Genomic DNA, 25,750 nt, shown 5'->3' with positions numbered 1-25,750 from the left:
GGGAGAGGAACCTCATAGTCAAATGGGGGGGAGCAGATGTCTCCGCGGTACGAATTCCACTGAGCCCAGACCCTGGACCATTTCTTGGGACGCCCCCGAGCCTCATATACAGTTTTCTCTCGGAACATGCTCCAGTCCATGTTCTCTTTCCAGGCACTGAGCAATGGTAACCTAGGGGAGCCCCATAGCTGCGCTATGTCTCTCTTAGCGACCATGTTGCCCAAAGTAACCCAGAGTGTCTGGGCAGCATTGCAATCCGAGGGTTCCCACACATTGAGCAGGCAACGTCGTGCTTCGGGAAGGAGGGGGATCCCGGTGACACGACCCATAACATCATGTACTCTAGACCAAAAGGCCGCAATCATCGGGCATTCCCACAGAACATGAAGGAAGGTACCATCCATACCACATCCACGCCTGCACCGTCCATCCGAAACCAAACCCATTCGTACCAGACGCATTCCGGTCAAATACACACGGTGGAGGTTCTTCAGCTGGACAAAACGAAGCCGAGCCGGGATAGCCACCTCCTTAGGGGAGGATACAGCTGACTGCCAGTCCTCGTCGTCGAGTTCGAGCCCGTCAGCCGTCCAGGAAGCACGAAGTTTCTCAAGTTGGTCAGCCCTATTATTGACAAGCTTTTTATATATTAAGGAAATAGTGCTATCGGGGACATGGCCGTCTAATACACGATCCTCCAAAGGGGAGGACTGCGGGATATCGGTACCAGAGGGAAAGACGGAGGATAAGGCATGTCGAACCTGCATATACCTGAAATGCTCCCTATCATCTAGCCGGTATTCCAGTTTCAATACCTCGAAGGATTTCACAGCGCCCCGTGCCCACAGATCCTCCACCTTACTGATCCCAATCATGTCCCATTTCTCAAATCCTTTAGTCTTCCACAGATTACCCAACCGATCCGAGTCATACAGTGGCGTCATACGCGTCAGCTTACCACCCCAGCCCGTGGCCACAGTAGCATCTCTCCATGCCCGCACTGCACACTTCGTCGGGCCTGTAAGGAGTCGAAAGGGTGACTTTGAGTACAGAGCCCTATTAAAGTTGCCACCGGGCAGTAATAGTTTATCCAAAGCAAAGGCGGGGGCAGGTTCCGAAGAGTACGTCGCATGGTTGATAGCGCTCAGGTGCGAGGCCCAGTAATAGCGTCTAATATCCGGCAACGCAATACCACCGTCATACCATGAGAGGGTGAGCTTGGACAAGGCAATACGGGCACGACCATCCCAAATCAGTTGTCGCTGTAGACTCTCAACCTCACGGAAGTAGCGAGCAGGGACAGGATCGAAAAAATTCTGCAGGGCCTAAAGAAATCGGGGGAGCGACATCATTTTGAAGAGTGCCGCTCGGCCCAATGGGGATAGGGGCAATTCACGCCACCGTCGCACGTCCTGCTTGAGTCTGCGGAGCGGAGCATACAAGTTCCGCTCATAGCGGACCGAAGAGACCGTAGAGACATAGATCCCCAAATATTTGAAGCCGTCAGTCGCTACCGATATGGGGAACCTGCGAGGCAGAGGTGGCAACGCCCCGGCTATAACGTAAACACAGGACTTAGTCCAGTTGATGACTAATCCCGAGTTCTTACCAAAGGACGTAAGAACATCGAAGAGGACGTTAAGCGACTTTTGAGGGGAAGTAAGATAGAGAAGGATGTCATCAGCGTACAAGGAGACACGATCCTCAAGATCTGGAGACCATCGGATCCCCTTAATAGAGGGTTCCCACCGAAGCCACGCAGCAAGGGGCTCAAGCGCCAATGCAAATAGAAGCGGGGAGAGCGGACAGCCCTGATGAGTGCCACGGCCTAATGGGAAGGGGTCAGAGCATCTACCATTTACCACTACTTGAGCCAATGGTCGTTCGTAAAGGAGCCTGACCCATGCAATGAAGTTAGGACCAAAGCCAAACTTAGCGAGAGCCGCCCAAAGGTAGGGCCATTCGATAGTGTCGAAGGCCATAGGGGCGTCCAAGGAGGCGACCACTGCCGGCTCGGTGAGAGTTTGAGCCCTCGCGAGAACACTTTGGAGCCTACGCAGATTAAGGGCCGTGTTCCTATGCGGGATGAAACCGGATTGATCCGGATGGATCAAGTCGCATATCACCTTCAGCAACCGATTGGCCAGAACCTTGGCCAGGATTTTGGGTTCCGCGTTCAGCAGTGAGATGGGGCGGTAGGAGGTGCAGCGGTCACGAGGCTTGCCATCCTTATAAATGACCACTATGGTAGCTAGGCGCTGCTCGAGGGGGAGGCTTCCAGCCTCAACCGCCTCGAGGAACATGTTGCGCAGATGGGCGGCCATTTTGTCCGGACAAAGTTTGTAAAGTTCGATGGGCAACCCATTTGGGCCCGAGCGCCCGATCGCCTTTCCCGAGCGTAAAGATCGGATAGCAAGGGCAATCTCATCGACGGTAAAGGGGGCCTCCAGGACAAGACCATCTTCCTCCGAAACAGTAGACAGGGCTATATCTCGCAATAGCAGCCTGGAATCAGCCTCATCCCGATCACTAACCGGCGTATAAACCTTCCGGAAGTGATCCACAAAGCAATCAACAATTTCACCGGGGTCGGAGACACTCTCACCGGATTCGCGAACAATGACCGGCACAACACGACTCGCTCGTTCAGCCTTATCCAGCCATGCCAGAAGCTTGCTAGCTTTGTCACCCACATCATACAGTCGGCCTAGTTGATTCGCTCGCAGCAACTTAGCAGCATCAGTGACACAAGCTTTGTAGTCAGCTTGTTTTAGTTCCAAAGTGTGCAACAATGCAGGCGTGTCATCCCCACCCAGCTCACTTTCAAGCGCAGTGATCTCAGTTTCAAGGGCCTGAACAGCCTCCCTCTTTACCCTACGCTCAGCAGCAATGAGTGATAGAGCGGAACCCCTGATAACCGTCTTGAAGGCCTCCCAAAGAACAGAGGGGGAGGTGACCGAGCCCACATTCTCATCAAAGTAACAATCAATTGCCTTCATCAAATCTGAGCGGAGCCGGGGGCTTCGGAAATGCCAGGAAGGGACCGGGGGGATCCTGTTACCAAGTAGACCACCCACCGAAATCTTAATCAGCAAGGGGGAATGGTCAGAGATACCCCGGGGAAGATGTCGTACCTCCCGGACAGTGGACAGAGTGGAGGCTAACATAAAAAAATAATCTATACGAGAGAGGCTGCCATGCACACCAGAGTGAAAAGTATACTGCAGGAGTGAAGGGTGTAGTGAGCGCCAAACATCCACCAGGCCAAAAGTATCGGCCATCTCATTGAGCCACATCTGGGATGGCAGCAGGACTCTAGTGGGAAGCCGATCACATTCACCAGACATAACAGAGTTGAAGTCCCCGCCCATGATTAACAATCCATCAGGAAGGCCAAGAAGAGTCCTGCCAAGATCGGCATAGGTGGTAGCCTGCAATCCCGGGGGAATATAAACAGCAACCAGCACAATTTGTTTGCCCTCCCACCTCCCAGAGACAGCAGCATACCGCCCGCGGTCGTCAAGTATAACTTCGTCAATAGCAAGAGCTAGGGAGGACTTCACCATGATACCCACTCCCCGGGACCCAGAGGTGAAACCAGCATGTGCGACCAGGCGGTAACCCCGGCGGTCGAGGGCCTTACAAGCATTACCGATTAAGTGGGTTTCCTGAAGGAACACAACATCAGGGGCATGGCGCCTCAAAAATTGTAACACAATGCCCCGCTTTATCCTGTCACCCAACCCGTTGACGTTCCAAGAAAGAACCCGCATTTCACCCCCCCCTCATCGCGGCAAAAGAAATCCACCCCAACCCCCCTCCACAACTCCAAGTTCGGAATAATTGCAATCAGTGAAATACCATGAAAAATGAAACACAACAAACAAAACGAAACACAACCAAGTCCCCAGGAACCAGCCCCCAAACAGAAACCCGTTACAACACCCCCCTCCCTGCACCCCTGCTGACTAAAAAGCCACCCCCAACTGCAGTGTGCCTGTCGCCCCATCTGATCTACACAAAGAACCCCCCGAGGAGGAAGGGAGAAATCACCAGTTCCCGCACCGCCACGGGCATAAACATAGAACACACAGTTAAGTTACTCTGTACAGTACGTAGTCTCAATTCGGACCTCCGGGGGCCCATATTACTCCTGGGCCGTTGCACCACCTTCCGCACCGCCAGGGCCACCGCTCTCAGAGTCATCTGTCGGCAACGAGTCTAACCAGTCGGCAGCACGCTCCGGCTGATCAAAAAAGTAGGCACGTTCTCTGAACTCAATCCGCAGTCGGGCTGGAAACAACATGGCATACTTCAGTCCCCGGTCCCTCAGGCGACGCTTCACTCCGAGAAACCCAGACCGTTGTCGTTGCACTTGGGGAGTGAAATCAGGGTAGATGGAGATAGAGTTATTGTCATATTTCAACGGGCCGTGTTTACGGGCGGCCTGCAGGATAGCGTCTCTGTCTCGATAGTGAAATAGCCTTGCAATGATAGGCCTCGGCGGGCCTCCTGGTTTCACTTGTCCTCCTGGGAAACGATAAGCGCGCTCTACGGCAAAGAACTTACTGAGTCCAACCGGAGCAAGTTTAGCAACGATAAGTTCTTCGACCAATAAGTCGATGGAGGCAGCACCATCACTTTCCGGCACTCCAACTAGGCGTATGTTGTTTCGCCTGGCCCTGTTGTCGTAGTCCTCCATACGTTTAAGCAGCAGATCATGCGAGGAACGCAGATTCCCAATCTCAGATTGCGCCTCCGCCATGTCAGTCACTAGACTCGACGCCTTCAGGTCTAGTGCCTTCACTCTCTCGTTCGTTTTGGCTAGATCGGCTCGAATAAGAGTAACATCCACGGCCACCGTGTCTATCTTGGACACGATGGCTTCGTATTGCTGACTCATATCGGCCTTAAGTCCAGAGATGGCAGCCAATAGGTCTTGGAGCGATACTTCAGAGGAAGACGACATGTCCGTTTGAGGTCCTTCAGCGCCCACGCTGGTGACACCGGGGGAGCCTCTCGGCTGGGTGTAGCGTTCGATCATATTGGACTGGATCGACCCCCCCCCCCGGGTTACAGTCTTCCTGCGCTTTTCGACCTCGGGTTTTGTCGCCATGTTGCAGTCAGTGACGGCCGAGAACCCAAAGGGAGCAGTGGGACGGAGAAGAGTCCAGAAACTCCGAAGTATAGTCCGAAGAGGGAATACCGCAGGCCTCCTTGCCAGCCCAAGGATGGAGAGTGTGCACTGTGAGGGCAGCAGGCGAAGACAGAGTAGGAGGAGACAGAGAAAATGAGGCCGGAAACCGAAAGTGAAAGTGGTACACCACCGGTGGGCCAGATGCCAGGCAGCCGTTGTTGTTGCATTACAGCTCGGCCATAGTAGGCAGCCGAGACCCCGGTTGCGTCCGTGGGCAGGCCAGAGAGTTGAAGACGACAGAAAAATGGTCTCCGAGGTCCGATTTCGACCAAAAAAGGATCGTCAGCATCAGTGAGAGTAGCACTCCAAAAGCCCGTCGAAGTGATCAGGATAATTGCAGGATAGATAAAGAAGGGCGGCACGGGTCTCGGGAGCTCTCTGCTCACGTGACCATCTTGGATGCCCGCGTAGCTCCTCCTCCGGTATGTCATTTAACACACTTTCTGTTTAAAAGGTTTGTCATTGCGCTCATTAAAACATATACCTCTATATTGCACTCTCATGCCAATTGCAATTCACATCTATGTTAAATTGTCACTTTGCAGCCACCTTTGTCATTATGCAGGTGTGGCAGCTTGCCTGTGGGGGAAATGCCATGCGCCCTAGTTTTCCTACTTTCCTGGTGACTGGCGTGTGCCTCCGTGGATCTCCATCCCTGCCAATGATCCAACGACCAATGTGTTTAATTCCGTCATGGGATAGGCCTACCCTGAATGCTGTTGTTGCTGCTCCTTTCCTAAATGAATGTGTGAAGTAGGCTCCATTGGTAAAACATGCCTTTTTCAGTGCTTGGGCCTGGATTCTGTTGAACTGGAATCTAGTGAGTGGTGTGCTGTCTGCCCAACATCTCCTTCGGGCTTTGCATCAGAACAGCTGTTGCACGATGCATTCCTGACCCAGGACCCCGTAGCTCTTTGGAACCGCTGCTTCGCAATGCATCCTCAATGTAGGATCTGCATTGCAGTCCCACAGCTCTTTGGAATCACTGCTGCATGATGCAGGACCTCACATCCCCACCCAGCAGATCCTCTGAATTGCTGCTGCATCACACATCCTTGACATAGGATATCAACAGCCCGCAGCTCATCGGAATCGCTGTGGTGCAAGACACCTCGGTCCCAAACCCACAAGCATATATTCTGCCCAACACGTGTTCTATCCATGAGCTAATCAACATGAACACTGCCTTGAATGTGAAAGGTAAGATTCCACTTGTGTTGTATCTCAAAAAGTTGTAGTGACAATAAAACTTTGATGGGGATGTCTAGAGTAAAATGAATAATTACCTGCAGTTTCTGGTAACTTGAGAGCCTAGTACTGGTTGTTGTAATATTTAAGGTCTTCTCTAACAAAACAAAAACAAAAGTGCCCAAGGCATTAAGATTAATTTATAAAAATCATGAATTGATACGACATTCTCAGCTGCGCAAAACTTTGTTTGAGCTTTTTCCATTCACTGATGGGACAGTAAAAAGGTCAACATTAATATCTTTTTGACCTTTGTTTCTTCACATGATATAATTTAGGTTTTAGGATTTTAAGTTACAGCACAGAGTTAACAGGGGTGCTAACTTCCTCTTGGGCGATGTTTTATTCCAAAATGTTACCTCTCAGTTCCTGTGTTTTCTCTTTACTGGTATCTGCATGATGAAGTTCTTGTAAAGGATATCGTATTATGCATAAATAAAAGCCTCAGGACAACAGAAGCACAAATTATGGGACATACTATGCATATTTATACAAGATATATACCGTACTTTCCCTGCCCTAGAACAAAATAACAGCAATTCTATTATCTGCTTCTGACAACCAGGCCAGGTAGGACATGGGCTCCATGCTACTTTGGGAAGTTAAGTCAAGATGTGACTGACAGATACAGCAACTAATCCCATTCAACCTGTACCTATATTTTAGAGGCCTCAGTTTGTTGTCAATTTTTAGATAGATTAAATGGACGAGTCCACCTCTAATCTTTTATGAACAGCACCAAACATATTTAGATCTGGAATTACCTAATGCATTCCCCTAAGAGAGATCTGGTGAATATTTTGTAACGAGTCAGTTCTTTGGTGTTGTATATTTGGTTCCGGCTGTTACTTTTATTAAAATAAAAACAAACACATCACTTTTCCAACATTAATAAGAAATGATTGGGTCAATCCTCTGCAGATCCTCTCTTAGTTCAAGCCACCCTGGGCTCTTCTCAAGAAGAAGGAAAATGTTAAAGGTTAGTCTGCAAGCTATAAATCAATGTTGGTTATTTGGATTAGTGTTGTGCACTCAGGAAACTGTTCTATGCATATTCTCACGATTCTTTGAAGTAAATTAAGTTAACAAGAATTAGTAATAGTCCTTTAATAAGAGTCTATGACAACGGAAGGTGGGAGGAGTGTATAGGTTAGAGAAGTTAGATAGGGGTGTATTTTAAAGAAATATTACAGAGAAAGACTTATGTGAGTTCACACTAAGGAATACGTGTGCCCTTAGGAACAATAATGAAAATGTAAAGGTGAGTGCACGGATGTTTTTTTTTTTTTTTTTTAAAGGAAGACGTCGGATCTTCCTTCAGCATCGGGAAAAGGGGGATACGCCCCACTCAAAAATTATGGAGCGAGTCTCTGAACAACCTCAACATGTGCCCTGAGCCTCCCTCACTTCAGTTGAATTGAATTCACTGAAAACAGTGGGCTGTAAAAGAAAGAAAAAAATGACCTGACCTGTGGTTACGTGAACAATCTGGTTACTTTACAATGAGAGAAACGTACAACAAAATATTAGGACACATAACAATATTAAGCGTGAGAAAACAAACATATAATGGTTTGAGCATTATGTTGTCATTTAAGTTTTCTGCATTGCATTAGCTACACTCCCTGGAGCTATCTAAACTGCATCGCTTAAGATTACACCAACCTATGATATGATCGAGCGAAGGCACTCCAGTAGACACCAACAATTGCCCATTACGGACCGAAGGTCTGGTCCCAGGGATAGACACCAGTTTGCCACCGCCACTCCGGGGTGTCCTTTTAAAGCTAGTAACGCTCACGCCACCTGCAACACTGCCCATGGAAGCCGCCATATTTTTTGTATAATGTTGACAGGGATCGATACTTGGGACCAGAGCACAGCGACCAATCAGAGAACAGATTCCAATAGTGTGCAGCCAATGCGATAACGTGTCTTTTCAAAGGCGGAAGAAACGCTCGGCAAAAGCAACATTGGATGGTTGTTGAAACGTGTTTGGGTACGTAATGTTTCTCTCTTTTTCTGTGCAACGTAATTTTAAATCCAAGAGGTGTTTTTCACAACCCGTCATCTTCACACATGCCCTCTCCCAAGGAGGGTTCCCCCGTCGACAGCCTTGCTCTCTCGGTAGGTATCTGCCCCATTTTCATGTCGACCTTTCGCAATGTTTAGCAAAGTGATTCGCCCACCTGATTTATCCTTCGCTCTAAATTGCCAATGCCCGTTAACGTTGCCTGACACCTCCACACAGTGTGGCAAGTTAGCAAACAACAGATTGATTGCTATTCAGAATTGGTGCTTAAATGATTGAATAGACTGAAGATGATACTTATGATGTGTGGGTAAGTGACAGTACTCTCAGAATTATGTCTGTCATTCACCCAAACTTTCGTCACTGCTCGCTCAGTTGGATGTTGCCAAAACCCATTTTTAACTTAAGACTCGAAGATATCCGGTTATACATTATTAGATATGTTGAGTAGCCCATCGAGTCTGTTTGTGTTTTTCCTTTTGCTTTTCATGTAAAAAATTGAACTCTAACAGCGGAAACCCCAGAAAAAAGATGGCATTACTCGCCAATTTACAGGAAAGTGCTTAACGGTAGGTCCTAGTTAGAAATCCGCCAACACGGGGACACGCCAGATGGCGTAAACAGTCGCTTTAGAAATGCTGAATAAAATAAATAAAACTAGCTTTCTGAAGTTCATAGCCAACTGCTATTAAACGCGTAGAGTGTATAAATGTTTTATGTGGTCGTCATTAGGGTGTGCAGGCAAAAAATGAGTATTGGAATCTGCAGTGCTACACGGTGAGTTCTCCTAAGTATCAAGGGACAGATTTACTACTTCTGGTGCATCTCTTCTAATCAGCAGGGATGCACCAGAAGAGTTGCGATGCATCTGCCCACCGTGCGCCACCACTGATGTGCCGCATTTACAATGCGGCCCACCATGGCGCACAGATGGGCAGATGCCTGTCGCACCCCTGTCCGAAAGGCGGCACACTGCTGGAGTTGCGTCACAAGCGCGACGCAGCTCCAGCAAGGCTTGGGGATGCCCTATCCCTAACATGCTGCGTCAATCCTTACGCCTGCTTCAAGCAGGCGCAGGGTTTTGACACAGCATGGCCTTAAAAGTGACTGAGTGAAATCTTGTAGATTTCACTCAGCCACTTTTAGGAGGTGTACCTGTGCCGGAACGCCCCCCCTGCGCCGGAACGCCTATATGTGGCTCAGGGCTTTACAACGTGACACATCTCCCAGATGCGTCACGTTGTAAATACACCACAGCATAGCGCTGGCTTTGATCCACCGCTGCGTCACAACAGTAAAACTGGCGCAAGGAGTTTGTAAATCTGCCCCCTAGTGTGTATGTTACTGTTATAAACAAATTTTAGGTCTGGCAATAATTGTCAGTATGGAACTAATTAAGTTCTATCAAGCCCTGTGTGTGGTGAGGAGGGCCCCCCAGTGTTACACATGCTTTTAAGGAGGTTTAGGGAACTTGTTGCTTCACTGCTGATTGGGCTCTGAGACGACCATCCTACCTAGTTGCCTGTTGCAAATGGGTATAAATACTAAAAGGCCGATTGCGGTGCCGGTGGGACCTCCTGACAAGGAGTCGGGGGGTCCCGCTTCCCAGAATACAATGTTGGCGGTCGAATCCTGTATTTTCTCCATTGTGGCAAAAGCCACAATGGAAAAAATGCAGAATTTAAACATCCTTGCACCGTGTGACAGGCACCATGCAATGCCTGTCACACGGTGCAGGGATGTTTTACCACCAGGCTCCATGGCAGAGGGCCAGTGAGAAATGGGGGCCCTGCTAGGGGCCCACAAAGTCACTTTCCACCTGGATTTTCATGGCGAGCGTACTACCATGAAAGGGCAGGTGGAAAGCAAAATCGCAATCCCAATGGCGGAGCCAATGCTGGATCTGCTGCCATTTTGGATTACATTTCCAACCGCCGCCCGACGATCTTTGAAGCGGAGAGGTATTCCCCTACGGGTTTCCTTCCGACTGCCAGTATCATAATATGGCGGTCGGACTGAAACCTCTGAAGTTGGGCAGAAAGCCTCCAACAAGCTGTTGGATGGCTTTCCGCCTGACATCATAATGTGGCTCTACGGGACAAGTATGGTATTTTGATGTAGTTTAAAGGACCTCACAACCAAGCATGATCCTTCCAAGCCTGTCAGGATTGAAATCCTGGATTTCTCATCACCCCCTATTCTTTATTAGAACTAATATGACATCTTGCATCATAACACATTCCTTTCCCTTCACCCAATGTAAACATTGCAAAGATAATTAAAAAGCTGTTTCAAACAAAAACTAAACAGAATACATTTACAGTAAGTTTATCTCACCCAAAAATTGAAATAAATCTAAGTTTATGTTGTAACATAATCACTGATATAAGATGGAGGTCTGCGATCTCTACTCTCTCTTATGCCACTAAATCCTTTTTCATCACCTTTTGCATTCGCATCTGTAGATCATGAACTACCTTTGCCACGTAATTCATCACCCCCCATCAACATCACCCCTGAACATCCTTCATCCTTTCTAACGCACATTCCTCCCTTTTGATATTATGCTACGTTTTTCAAATTTCACCTTTCTCCCCCCTCAAGAACACAAATAACCTACTGACGTTTTCCACCTGAAATAGACCATCTAATTTGGAAAGACCACCCTGTGTCCTTCCTGATTTTCTTTTCACCCAGTCTCCATGCTCACATTTGTCCCCTTGCCTCCTACACCTTTTCAACCTTTCAGCCTGAACAATTTAGTACTAGGTAAGCTTCACGCACCTATTGAAATGGGCATTTCTGCAGTTCACTATGAACAGTAGTACGGTACGCCCATACCATGTCACTCACCATCCTCGTAACATTACAATGATTTGCCAGTGCCATTTGGATTAACCACGTAACCAATCTGTTGTCATGCTCTGTCACACCATTTCTCTGGGGGTCTTAAAGTGAAATTCAAGAGTGTTTAATCCCACGACGTGCAAGAAAATCGACCATTGCATTGGATGTCAACTGTGTATCTGTTATGAGAACAATAGGTACTCCTTCAGCAAAACTTTACTCATATGCACCAATGGCTGTCTTAGTTGTTATCTCCTTTAACATTTTTACAGTCATCCATTTTCAATAAACGTCAATAATAACCTCAGCAAACCGCATATCGTGTTAAATCAGACATGGGACCTATGAAATCTAGACATACAGTATGCCACGGGATAACTGGGTCCTCAATATGACCTCCCTCTGAGTTACACCCCACTCACAACCTTTTTTGCTCTCGTTGTAAACAAGGCACCTCTCCACCTACACACTGACTTGATCATCCAGCTCAGGCCCCAAACTCACTGTTTGGCCTTCTTTTAGTTAAGGATTGGCCTAAGTGACCCTCATGGGCCAAATTAAACAACCTAAACCTTTATCCTACATGAGGCACAAACTGATCTCCCCTTACTACAACATTCCGACCACTCAACAACAGCTCATCTAAAATCCTTATGAATGGTCTTGCAGCAACTGAAGTCACACACTCTCTTGCCTCACCATTGCAAATCATTTTCACCACTTCTTTCAGTACCACATCAGCATCGATTCCATCTTCCCATTGTTGAGCGGTAAAGGCACCCAGACCGCTGTCTACTGCATCTTATACAGACGCCCCTGCCCCTTCATTTTCAAACTCGATCACAGCAGGTCAATCCACCACCTCCCAATCTAATGGCACTCTTGACAGGCAATCTGCCTGCACATTCCTCCATCTTTGAATACATTTCACAGCATTGAAAAACTTCTGTAATCTAGCCGCTATCCTGGCTAGCCTTGCCAAGCCTTTACCTGCCCCGCCAGGGAGTAAGATTTCCATTAACGTCTTTTGATCAGTTCGCAATATAAATGGTGAACCCCACAAATACACACAGAAGTATTCTGCACCCATTCTGCAACCAATGCTTTCCGCTCGATAACAGAATAATTCCTTTTGGATTTTGTGAGTGAGTGTGAAGCAAATGCTAAATTTTTCTCTTTCTTTCCATGGATCTGTGCAAGTACTGCTCCAGTGCCTGTAGCGCTTACATGAACTGTGATTATTGACTTGAGTTTGGTATCAATCAAAGCCAAAATACCTGCTCCAATGATCTCATCTTAATAGTGGCAAAACAATTCTGTTGTACTTCCTCCCACAATAATCTGCTCTCTTTTTCGAACAATTTCCTCAATGCTTGTACTTTTGTGTGAGAAATTTTCCACAAATTTCACGTAATATTCAAAGAAACCCAGAAATTACCTCAACGGATCTTTATGAGACCTTGCCTGTTTTATAGCTTCAACAAAACATCGTTTGGGTTGATTCCTGCTCTGAGGTGGGATATCCCAAGTATTCTATCTGTTTATTTATTTATTTGGTTATTTAAGAGTCTTATATAGCGCTGACCAGACCCGAAGGTATCGGAGTGCTTTACAACATTTATCATGATGCAAACGAACACACATTGTTTCAATAAACAGCATTGCATGATGTCAAATCTGGTTCAGGCCTAGAGGGGATCACAGAAGCGAATGTATGTATGTATGTATGTATGTATGTATGTATGTATAGGCGTTCTTGTATAGCGCTGTAACTGTCACCCGACGGGCATCCTGGCGCTTAGACTGTTATGACACATACATGATGTTTCCAGCATCCGATCCATTTACATTATTCTGGGGAACAGGTGGGTTTTTAAGGCTTTTTTAAAAGAAGGGAGATCTTCCAGACCCCTCAGGCCGGGCGGAAGGGAATTCCACAGTCTCCCTGCGGTGAACCTGAAGGACGGACCACCCATCCGGGACCTCAGAATCTTGGGTACTACCACCAAGTAGGCTGATCGGAGTGATCTAGACTGGGTGTACCAGGAGAAAAGGTCCCGCAGAGGGGACGGACCCTGTCCATGCAGAGCCCTAAATACCAGGCACAGAGCTTTAAAATCAATCTGTTGGGAGAGTGGCAACCAGTGAAGGTCCCTAAGTGCCTTGGCAGAAGAGTCCAGGCGTCGGCGCGAAAGTGCCAATTTGGTGGCGAAATTCTGTACCCGTTGTAGTTTTCCTACCAGAGTAGCAGGTGTCCCCAGAAGCAGTGCGTTACTGTAGTCGAGTCGGCTTAAAATTATGCTCCGCACTACCTCTGGTCTAGCCTTTGCAGGGAGCAAGGGTAGGATCTTTCGCAGCGAACAGAGCAGTGCCATGCAAGTGGCCACCGTTCTATTCACTGATACGTCTAGCTGCAAACTGGAACTGAACATCACCCCCAGATTTCGAACAGATTCAGCAGGCAGGCTGGTATCTTGCAAGTCAGGAGGCCAAAAATCCAGTGGGAGAGGTCTGGGGGTACGATCCTTGGAGCAATGCAGCACCTCGGTTTTTGAGCTGTTAAATTGCAGGGAGTTGTTGCCCAGCCATTCTGCCGGCAGGCTATGTATATGCCTTCTTGTTAAGGTGGCTAGATTATACGCTGGACGAGATTCCTGTGCAGAGGTACTCTGTCTCCCTGGGTGGTGCTATCCAGTTGGAAGAGTATAGTTGAGGAAGAGGTCTTTGAGCTGTCTTTTGAAGTTCATGAAGGAAGCATTGGTCCTGATATAGACTGGGATAGAGTTCCACATTTTAGGAGCTATTCCAGAGAAGGAACATGACAAGGTTTTTTTGTTTGTTAGTTTTGAGAAGAATGAGAGGTATGGTGTTTGTGCTCCTAAGATTCCTCGTTTGGCCTGCCTTTTTGAGTCTGGATGCCAGGTAGGCAGGTTTACCAGTGTGAAGAGCTTTGTGAGTGAGACATGCAGTTCTGAAGTTGGAGCGAACTTCAATTGGAAGTCATTTTAGTTCTCTTAGAGAGGGAGCGATGTGCTCCTATTTATTTTGAATCGTATTTGGCCACCACAAGTGTGGCAGGGTATACTCAGACATGAGTCCCTTGCTCACTGCACCACCAGGATTCAAGCAAGCCGGGCAGACGACGGCTGAAATGCCAGAAACCGGTCCCCGGAAGCTTGTCTCCTTTCCGGTGAAGAATTGGCTTGGTAGTTTGGTCTGCCCTGTTCCCATGAGGCACTGGGTTTGACTAATTTGCATATGGCCAGGTTCTGAACTGGGGTGATGCAGTGAGCTAAATAACGGTGATGGATCAAGCCCTGATCTCCTGACTGGGTAAGAGTGGTCTGCTTAATTCAGACACTCTGTTCATCACCACCCCCTTTTTGGGTCGTATTTCTTTACTCTGGTGACCATCCTAGCAGCTGCATTTAGCGATGCTTGGAGCGAGGCTAAGTGAAATTTTGCCGTGCCTGTGAGGGCTGCATTCCAGTTGTCCAATCTGGACAGAACCAAAGATTGTGTGGCCTGTTTAAGGTGAATGGGAGGAATGAAGGGTTTGATTTTGTTGAGTAGTTAGGTTGTAGAATGCGCTGTTCGCAGTGCTCTTAATATGTTTGCTCATTTTTAAATGTAGGTCCAGAGTGATTCCCAGGGACTTTACAGAGTCGCCGGGGTAAGATTGCAATTATGAGCATCAATTGATTTTACCATTCCGAGACTTGGCGAGAGGGAGGGGAGGGTCTGCTCATTGTTGGATATAAGACGGATTTCCGTCTTACCTTGTTTGAGTTTTAGGTGGTTGTATGATAGCCAGTGCTGGATTTCTCTTAGAGTGTCATTTAGTCTCTGTATGTCTCCAATTGAGGATGTTTCTGGGTATATTTGGGTATCGTCCGCTTAGAGGTGGAAGGGGAATTTGGCTTTTTTTAGTCTGGCGTTGAGGGGCTCAATGTAGATATTGAACAGCGATGGGGAGAGAATGGACCCTTGTGGAACACCCAGGGTAATGGGGAGTAGGTCAGAAGTGGAATTGTTAATTTTTATTTGTTGAGAGCAGTTTTGTAGGAAGGATGTGAACCATTGTAGGACCACCTTGTCCGCCCCAATCCTTTCTCGGAGTGCGTTTATGAGAAGTTTGTGGTCAACCGTGTCAAAGGCTGCCGATAGGTCAAGGAGTAAGAGTAGACAGCATCTGTCTACATCAAGTGATTTGGGTACATCATCTATAACATTCAAGATCGCTATCTCAGTGCTGCACCCTTTTCTGAAACCCAATTTGTAAGTGTCCAGAAGGTTGTTGCTGTCAATGTGTTGGTTGAGTTTGGACAGACCACATCTTTCAAGTATTTTGGCTGAGAAGGGGAGGTTGAAGACAGGCCTGAAGTTGTTGGGGTTGTTTGGGTTTGTGCCTGTTTTTTTTTTTTTAGTAAGGGCGTGACTTGGCTGATTTTAAGACAGTATGACATGACTCCGGTTCTCAGGGAGCTATTTATAATCTTGGCCCAGAGAGGGGCTAGGGCGTGGTTCAGCCTTTTTTGCCAGGTGAGCAGGAATAAGGTCAGCTATGTGGGAGGAGGGTTTGAACCTGTTTATCATTTCAGTGATGTCTGCTGTTGAGATGGGGTTCAATGTCTTTTAGGACCTGGGGGAGGCAGTGTGTGTGGGGGGGGGGTTGTTTCCTTCCTTACTGGAGGGCAGGTGGGTGACAGGATGTGGTCGTCAAGGGAGCGCCCAATCTTGGTAATTTTCTCATTAAAGAAATTGGCAAAGTTGTCACATGGTTCTTTGGATGCCTGCACGGTAATTGTGGGTGACTTGGATGTTTGTTTAATGATATTGAAGAGTTCTTTGGAACGGTTTTAGCATTGCCTAATGTGCTGTGGAAGAAGGTAGCTTTTTCATTCCTGATGTGTTTTTTATATATCCTGCATTGTGTGTTTGAGCTGATCAAGGTGGGTTACAGAAGGGTTATTCCACCAAATTCTTTCGGCAGCTCTGAGTTGTCTTCTTTCAGAGTTTAGGTCTATATTGAACCAGGATCTTGATGGGGTGTTCCTGACTTTTTTTTGTTTCAAAGGGGCTACTTGGTCTAGTATGGTTGACATTGTTGCATTGTAGTGTGTAGTAAGTTTGGTTGGAGAGAGGTCATTCGCAGTGGGGAGGGTAGTAGTGTCCTAACCCTTTCTTCCAGGTCGGCAAGGGGAATCTGTCTTAAATTTTTTGCCCAACGAAGGTATTCCTGTGTACGGGTAGGTAATGAGTCGTTTGGTTAATGTGAAATAGAATGATGTGGTGGTCTGACCAGTTGACAGGAAGGATTTGGTCGATAGTAACTGTGTCTTCATAAGCTATAATAGCGTCACGGGTTGAGCCTCTATTATGAGTTTGCTCTTTGCAGTTCAGTTCAATCACAAATGTGCATTTCTCCTGACATAAGGTCAAACCTGATTCTCCTAACTTTTGCAACGCTCGCTTCAAAATGTCATTGTTGTTTGACAGTCTCCCCGATGACCACCTTGTTAACCATGAAGAACACAACGTTTCCCATGCCTTCAAATATTTGAGCCATTATCCTCTGAAACAGGATTGAGGCTGAGGCCAAGATAAATGGTATGCGTGTGAAACGAAATGTACCCTCCGATGCTTTAAATGCAGTTAAAGATTCACTGTGTAATATTATCTGATGGTAAGCACTCCTCAGCTTTGAGAAGTACTTAACAACTTTCAAAGAATACATCAAGTAATTTATATTGGGAAGTGGGAAAGTCTCAACAACAGTATTGCTGTTTAATGATCTGAGATCAACACAAAATCTCACACGTTCATCAGACTTCTACATGATTACGACAGGTGAGACCCACGGGGAAGCCTCTATGTGTTTAATAACCCCACCTTGCAGCATCTCATCAATCAATATATAAACCTCCCTTCTCACTGCCAATGGTACCATTTTGACTTTGTGCTGCACCGGTATTACGACACAATTTTATGCACATAACCTTTAAGACAATCAAGTGTCCTCTCAAACACCTTCTTTGTGCCACTTAAGATGTCTCTTAATCACAATTCACCTACCACAATGACTTGCCTTTATGGTCTTGGATTGATCATGATATTCAGATGAAATTGGCGGAACCACCCCAATATGGAAGGATCATCCACTGACGCATACACTTTCCGCACAACCTAGCGATTCTCAAATTTTATTGTGCCTACCATATACCCCAACATGTCTATGGTTTCCCCTTGGTATCCACCCGGACATGTACCCTTGGCTAACAGCGTGACGTTCTGTCAATGTGTTATAAACAATTCTTCAGGTATAATGGTGTACATAGATCCTGAATGCACCATTACTTTTATTTAACTCTCACATACTCCAAATTCTGCTGTAGGACTATGCATTCTCCACTCCCCCTCAATTTTCTTCTCCTGATAAGCCTCGTCCCCTACTAATATTCTATCACAGATATCTAATTCAACACTCTCAGCAATCAATACCCTGGATCTGCTGTTTCCTTTGCTAGGCCTGCTGTTCTTTCTGCACATATGTGCAAAGTAGCCTTTGCGACCTCATTTCCTGCAGTCTTTGTTGATTGCAACGTACCGTTTTGGATCTGATGCATGACACGAACTTCAGAATCAATTACAATCTTTAGTTTTGTGTTTAATAGAACCTGATAAACTCATCTTACTACCTCTTTTGGTTACTGCATTTACTTCCCTTTCTGGGCTTTCTTTGTTCATATTCACCATTGGTATTCCCCACCAATTTGATCCCTTTTGCTAAACTTCTTCATGCAATATTGTGACTCCTCTATCACCTTTGCTATGTTTACTGCATCTTTAAGAGTCATGTCTTTAGCTGCCTAGAGCCTCTCCTGTATCTTTTTGCTCTTGCACTCAACTATGAGCTGATCTCGATTCAGTTTGTCAGTCATCACTCCAAAGCGACAATTAACGGACGACTCCATAAGTCTATATCATCTAATCATATGGGAAGGATCACTTGTCCTGCATAACATCGGGTATGCAGGATTTGTTCTTTCTAGTCCCAATTAAAAAACCCTCATGCACGTGTTGTTGATGGTAGTGTCAAGTGGAATATCTTGATTCTCCGCTAGCCCTCACACGTGTCTGCATAATCATAGGGTTTAGTTGTTATGCAACCTCCACCAGGAGGTAATACCCTTTGTTAAGATCAGTAGTTATCAGTGATAGTGACAGTGATAGGGTGTAGTGAAGGTAGTTAAAAGTCTCTCAATCCCAGATGTGTATTTTAACACCATGCGCGCTAGCGGAATTCCGCTTGCACGCTGGGTTTTGCGGAAACGCACTTTACGTGACGAGCTGGGCTCGTCATCAGCGTGCGAGGAGGCTACGCCATGACGAGCCCAGCTCGTCATCAGCATCGAAGGGGTTAATAGTTCTGGTTTTTGGAGGCAGTAAAAACAATGTAGGTGACTGAGAGTGATTATGACTCTTTCACACTAAAAGATGTGATCTAGGGTCCATAAGTCTATATACAAACTCATGTTTGGATTCATATTCATTTTGTGGTTAGTATACGATTTATAACATTCCATAACTAGATCGATTTCCTTAGCAAATCGAACCTCCAGCCTTTTGAGTGTCTCTTTGTACTCATCATCCTTGGGTTGCCCATTAGGTCCCAAAGCTACAGAGAAGTATATACAAATTTGCTGGCCCTCACCCCCTAACACATTTAACAATAATGCCTTTTTTCTAGCAGGATGAACGTTTTTCCCATCTAAGGCTGTGTTGTAATTTTCAAATGTCCCTACACAGTTATCCCATATTATAGTTGGTGCACCTGGTTGAGATCAGAAAAGTGGCAGAATAATTATGACTGTGGGATTCCATACTTATACCAAATCTGTGGTAGAGAGAAACACAGTAAGAACTAAAACCCTAGCAAATTACTCAAAATCACTAGTTGATGTAGAGATGACTTAACAGAACTCCGTAAGTGTGTAACTAACACAAGTCACAACAGTTGAGTGCCACTGTTGAGTTCCTTAGGTAGCTTCACAAAAGTAACATTTTTAACACCCACAGGCGAGTGTGTCACCATCTTTACACTTGTGTAGCTTCTTACCAGCTGACAAGTCCCTTTTTTAATCATACAAATGATCGCACCATTGTGTACGCTCTACACAAGGTGGAGAATATCCTGATGTGGTGTGTGTATCACCGCAGAATCTCTTCTTATTCTGAGTTGCTCAATCCAAAACAACTTCTCTAAGCAACACAGACCAACACGCAGTAGTTAAAAATAGCCCTAATGCGCTGACGCATATCTTAATGACGTTGATGCGCCACAACAAACCTCACATTGTATTGGATACAGTTTGACACGGATTATTAACGCAGTCCTTTACACCGATGCACCTCCAAATGACGCCCGTGCACCATAACAAATGCTCATGCTGTGCTGAATGTGGTCGAATTAGGATGGCGCTCCTAAATTCTACATGTTGGTTCCAGCATAATCAAATCTACGTCAACATATTAAAGTACAAATGATATTATCCATGTTCTAGTGATGGTGTTAAACCTTGGGCAACACCATATTATGTGCTCCTTGCACCCTTCATTGGCAGAGTCCCATCTATGCACTGTACTCAGTTGGCGAGCGAGACAGTGACTGTTATAGGAGCATGTTGTTACCTTAAGACATAGGGCTTTATTACGATTATCGCGGTTCAAGGATCTCCAGAATCGCGAGGGTGGTCATCAGACTACCCCATTACGACCAGGGTAGTCGTTCTACCCTGGGACCAACGCAATAGTGGCGCAGCGGTATTGAGGCCACAATATGTTTGGTGGGACCTCTGTGGCACTGCTAGCATATCACAAATTTCCTTACCACCAAACTTTTCATGGTGCGCCATGTAGATGCACACAGGAGGGTACAACATTACCCCCCTGTGTGCATTCACACCAATACCTGCATGGCATGGACTGCAGCAGTCCATACCGTTTAGCTACTGCCTTTGATGTTCCCATTACGTGCCTATTTCATAGCACCGCCCTGAGAATGCCAAAGGACCGCCCAACAGACTAGAGAAAACTCCTGATCTGATGGGTGGTTCCTACATGGGTTTGACATGTGTGAGCGGGGTGGTCCCGTTCCCGCACTGCCAAACTCTTAATAAGGCCCATAAATTGGAATCTTCTATTTGTTTAGGAATTTTCATGTGGTTCTATGTTGATGCTTGAGCGTAGAAGCTCCAAGGTCTGTCTGGTATTACCTGGCTGGCTGGGGATAACCCTGGTCAGGTTGTGCTTGGTAATAGATATTACTAATGTTCAGTACATTCCTCCTGTCATGGCATAGATCAATGTCTATCCTCTCACTCATGGGTCATGCCAATAACTTGAATCAGGAGCGTGGTAGTCCTGATACGACCTTTAGAGCTCCCCGACTGAAGCCGTCTCTTGAAACGGTTAGGAAAAGTTTGCATGGGTACGATGAAACATTCTCTTAAAAAAGACCAACAAAATTTGCCTTTCAAAGGCTTTATGTAAAAAAATTAATTGGTAAATTACAATGAACAGGCCTTCAATAAAGTTAGCAGCAAAACATATAGTCATAAGTACAAAAAACTCAGTACAGTTTTAAGTGAAATCTGACATAGATTTGCCTTCTGGATCAGGGAAAAGAGTCTCTCATTTCCAAAAAGCCACGTCCTTTTATTGGGCTTTAGACAAAAATGTACATTCATTCTGTCAGAATACATGGTTCTCATGATTTTGTACAAATAGTAAACAGGCTAGAAAAAATATTTGATTACAAAATACATTCTAGAATTTTCTCAGGCCAGGATTACTTTGAGATTCAGTTACATTGTTTGAACAAGAGCTGGAGACGGTCGGATGCGTCTATGATACAGTACGGTGAGAAACATCTCTGGGTACACTCTCTGCATAGTCAAACAATCACCAGTAATACTTTATGTATAACAAAATCAGTAGTAGTCATCATGTGGTATATTGTGATGTTGAAGCAAGATGGAGAACAGTGTGAACACAATCTAATGTTAGCTTAAGCCAGTCCACAATGCTTTTTATTAATGGAAAATCAACTCACACTCCTATGACTTTATTAATTCACTAGCTTACCCATCGCGCGTTGCTGCGATCTCAGAAGAAAGGAAATTTAAAGAAACTTATGATAACATTAAATTTACATTGTGTATTTTTTATTGAAACGTATTCATTTTAATGTGGAAAACATTTCAAAGTGTTGTTTTAATTCTGTTTATTTATTTGAGTGCTTGTGGATACGCAGTACTTTTTTGTTTTTCCGTCTGGTGCGTACACAAATAAATCCAAAGGTTTTCCGATGCGTGAGCTGGCCACATACAGTTGTCCATGTGAGAAGCACGGATTCTCCAAATCTAGTCCACACACTTGCAGCGATTGTCCTTGTGCTTTGTTGATGGTCATTGCAAAAGCGAGTCGAAACCGTAAACTGTAAACGTTCAGTATTGGAAAGATTATGAGGGCCCTGGGGGGGCCGATATTGAACACATTCTTTTTTTTTTTTTTTGCCAGAAACCTTCACGGGAGTGTACTCAACAACTTTCCAAAGTTTCATGGAGATTGGATGAATGGTGTAGTAATGCATAAAGGACAAACAGACATACTTTCGTTTTTATATATATAAATATATATATATAGATTTTGTGACAAGTTGGTCAGCCACAGGGGCAAACAAGCCAGGAGCTGATCAGAACAAGCTTTGGGTCAAAACATTAAAGGTAAACAATACATGTATAAAAGGTGCAGCGTTTTTTTAGAAAACAACTTTGTCTCAAGCAAGTGTCACTAAGTTTACTTGACTCAGCACTACGAGGGTGAATACTTACAAAAATGTGATTCTGCTAACTAAAATGTTATCTTGTTTGCCTGATTTTCTCTTATGAATGTGAGCATCTCCGCAAGAGCCTGGAGCTCACAGCTTTGGCAAAGCACTATTTGAATACAATGGGTGTCTGTAATGGTGTCTGCGTCATGTGGCAGAAAAGGAATTGTGCATTGTGGATACCTCTCTGTCTTCCTTTGGCTGTGTGTCATCCAACGAAGTGAAGGCTGAGCCACAGGTCTTGTGAAGGCGGGATGTCATTGGTATTGGAGCTGGGGTTGGAGAGTTCCTTCACGATGTTGAAGAGCTCTTTGCTGTTGTGTGCGGGGTTATCTAGGCAGTCTTTGAATGAGGCCCTCTTGGCGGATCTGATGAGGTGATGGTGTCTGCGGGTGGCGTTCTTGGGGGCTGCGTAGCTGTCCAGTGTTCGTTTGCGGAGCCAGTTCTTCTCCAATTTTCGGCATGATCGTTTGGAGGCCTGGAGGTCTTCAGTGAACCAGGTGGCTTTCTTGCTGGTGTGGCTGTTGGAGGGTGTCTTGAGTGAGGCGAGGGTGTTGGCGCAGTCGTCAATCCACTGTCTGAGGTTGCGGGCGGCGGTGTAGGGGTTGGTGAAGTCGGCCGGTCGGTTCTGGGCGAGGGTGGTGGTTAGCTGGTCTTCGGTGACTTTGCTCCAGCAGCGTCTAGGCATCTGTTGGGTTAAGAGGGAGTCGAGCGTTTGGCCGGCGGCGTGGGTGGGTGTTGTCACAAGCTGTCTGAGTCCGAGGTTGTCGATCAGGGTGGTGGAGTTGGTGTCGTTGTTGTTCTCAAGGTGGAAGTTCAGGTCTCCGAGGAGGATGTAGTCTGTGGAGGTGAGGGCATGTGTGCTGACTAAGTCAGCGATGGAGTTGCTGAACTGTGGTCGGGGTCCGGGTGTCTGTATACGAGGGTTCCTCTGAGGGTGGTGTTGGGATCGGTGTGGATCTGGAAGTGCATGTGTTCGGCGGTGCTGTGCTGAGGGTGTCGTCGGTGTTGGTCGAGACTCTGAGGGTGTTCCTGTGGACGATGGCGATTCCTCCTCCTACTCTGTTGGTATGGTCCATGCGGGTGATCTTGTAGCCTTCTGGGATGGCTATGGCGATGTTGGGTGCTGAGGCCGGGTTCAGCCAGGTTTCTGTCAGGAAGGCGACGTCTGGGGATGTAGTGTCCAGAAGGTCCCAGAGTTCGACGGAGTGTTTGTGGGCGGAGTGGGTGTTGATGAGGATGCATCAGAGGTGGTTGGGTTCTTTGGTTGGCGGTTTGGTGGGCCGGATGCTGGTGAAGCTGCAGTTCCGGCAGGTGCAGGGTCCTTGGGTGCGCCGGGTAGCAGGTGTGTTCTCATCCAGGGTTGAGTGCGTGGAGGGTGCTGGCATCATAGCTGAGTCTGCCGTTGTGCTGTTCGCGGGGGCCAGAGGTTCTGGCGCTGGGCGCGGTCTAGGCGCGGACGGGCGCAGACGGGTTTGCCTTAGGCGCGCTGGTGGCGTGGCCGCGCAGCGGCCGCCATAAGAAGGGAAGGTGGGAGGGAGGAGCAGCTGGGAGGGGGGAACGACAAATGGGCGAGCGGGGACGCAGCAGCGGGGAAAAAGACAGAGAATAGCAGGCGGGAAGAAACGGTCACAGAAGCAGATAGCCAAATACAAAATACAATAAAAGACGGTCACATAAGCAAATGGGGCACAATACAAAATACAAGTCTAGAACGACAAATGGGCGAGCGGGGGGCAGGGATGCAGCGGCGGGGAAAGCGGCAGAGAATAGCAAGCGGGAAGAAACAGTCACAGAAGCAGATAGCCAAATACAAAATACAATAAAAGGCGGTCACAGAAGCAAATGGGGCACAATACAAAATACAATACAATACAAATACAAGTCTAGAAAGGGAAAGCAAATCTACGGCCTACCGCTTGCCACCAGGGATGAGGCGCAGGTGGTAGCCTGCGGGTAGAGGCTGGCCTCGAACACCCTCAGCAGCTGGGCAGAGACACGGGCTCAGTCAGGTGGAGCTGCGCGCCGTGGGGAGCGACCTGCCTGCAGACGAGAGAGATGTCCTCCTAGCGCCCGTGGATCTCAGTGCTGCTGTGCAGAGGCCTTTGTCCAGACTTCACCTGGGCCCCCGGCAGGAACTGGCGTGATGTTCAGTACGTCATGGTCGGCCCGGGCGGAGCGAAAACGGCGCCTCGGGCTCTTGCCTCTCACCAACAGTCCATAGTAGTCAGTGCCGATTGCTGGGACTGGCCAATGCGGTCAAGCAACGCTGGTCCCCGGTGATGGCATCTGACGGCTGCGCTCGACTTTCACGATCAACAGCCTTTGGTGCGGTCACTAGCGCTAACAAAGGCTGTACGTCATCATGGCTAGGTCCTACCTCAAATGGCTCTGGCGTCTGCGATCGGTGTCCAAAGCGATGCGGAGATGGCTCAAATGAATCCACAGCTCGAGGCGCTCCTCCATCCTAGGAGAGTGCGGGCAATCGGATCAATTTAACGGCTGTTAGCGGGGAATTGGCCGGTGGCCGACCGGAGCTGTACCCCAGAACGGCCATCTTGGTCGTCGGTTATCCACCCCCTCCTGGTATGATGTTTTAAGTATTTCTGTCTGGGCTTTGAGAAGGCAAGTGTTTCGAAGGAATGAGGCATTGGAGGAACTTCTGAAAGGCGAGAGATCCCTAGTTGCTTGTTGTTTAATGCGTTTGTGGGACCCAGTGCAGAGTTGGAGGAAGTGGAATCGCTTGGACTCAAGGCATCCCATAATCAAGTTTGAACTCTTCAAAGGTCTTTACATGGTCCTGTGAGGCAAATTACAGACTCTCTGACTCTAGATATATAAGGCTTGTTTCGAAAAGCCCAAACTGATTTTGGGATTGTCTAAGGCTGGTGTGATAGAGAAGGGGAAGTAAGTGGGGCTCTGCTTGGTAGCGATTGAGTCCCAGACCTAAGGGTAGCTCCAGTGACCAAGGGGAAGTTCTAAAAGTGTACCTCTCAAGGCTTAGGGGACCCAGGGGACTTCACCCAATAGTCTGGAGGCGAGGTACTGATCTATAAAGCACCAGGGGTTGTTGGTTTCTCTTTTAAGCCATTCAATCATGTAGCATAGCTGTGATGCCTATTCCTAACAAAGTAAATGTGTTGCTCCCAGTTCTCCCTCCCTGAGATTTCGGGTGCAAATTTGGAAGACCAGTCTAGGGCGTTTTCCCTCCCCAAATGGAGGATGTGCAAGCTGCTGTGGAGGCAAACAATGGCCCCCCTCGGGATTGGTAAGGGCATGGTTTGAAAGAGTTACAGGATTCGTGCCAAAAGGGTTATTTTAAGAGCTGTGATGCATTCCACCCAGGAGAGCAAGTGGTTTACCAGGACAACAGAGATGTTTTGTGCTGGGGATTCAAAGCTGAGCTTGGCACAAATAGAAAGCTTGGGTGTTAAATGGATGCCCAAGTATCTGATATAGTTGGTTATCCATAAGGAACATTCTACACTGAGGGCTTCCTTTAAGATATTCCCACCCACTAGGGTCAGACCCTCAG

At 47.0% G+C, this 25,750-nt stretch overlaps 2 protein-coding genes across 5 annotated transcripts in view; one reads left to right on the top strand and one right to left on the bottom strand.

Moving 5' to 3' along the window:
* ELP4 (elongator acetyltransferase complex subunit 4) overlaps positions 1–8,284 on the bottom strand; it is a 1,390,950-nt gene extending 1,382,666 nt beyond the window's left edge. For both annotated transcript variants that reach the window (XM_086955829.1, XM_086955830.1), the window contains exon 1: positions 8,111–8,284. In XM_086955829.1, coding sequence (XP_086811955.1) covers positions 8,111–8,279 — 169 coding nt within the window. In that variant the 5' untranslated portion in view covers positions 8,280–8,284. The remainder of the gene's footprint in view (positions 1–8,110) is intronic.
* A 64-nt stretch (positions 8,285–8,348) lies between these two features.
* IMMP1L (inner mitochondrial membrane peptidase subunit 1) overlaps positions 8,349–25,750 on the top strand; it is a 231,369-nt gene continuing 213,967 nt past the window's right edge. Inside the window, exons 1-2 of one of the 3 annotated variants that reach the window (XM_086955826.1) lie at positions 8,422–8,444; positions 21,906–22,111. The gene's annotated coding sequence lies outside the window, so the exon portion shown is untranslated. Of the gene's footprint in view, positions 8,573–21,905; positions 22,112–25,750 lie in introns of all 3 variants that reach the window. The other 2 variants (XM_086955824.1, XM_086955825.1) reach the window with 2 other exon arrangements.

The sequence above is a fragment of the Lissotriton vulgaris genome, chromosome 2_1 (assembly GCF_964263255.1).
Source record: "Lissotriton vulgaris chromosome 2_1, aLisVul1.2, whole genome shotgun sequence".
In the NCBI taxonomy this organism is placed as follows: domain Eukaryota; kingdom Metazoa; phylum Chordata; class Amphibia; order Caudata; family Salamandridae; genus Lissotriton; species Lissotriton vulgaris.
This window is presented reverse-complemented; position numbering and strand designations above follow the sequence as displayed.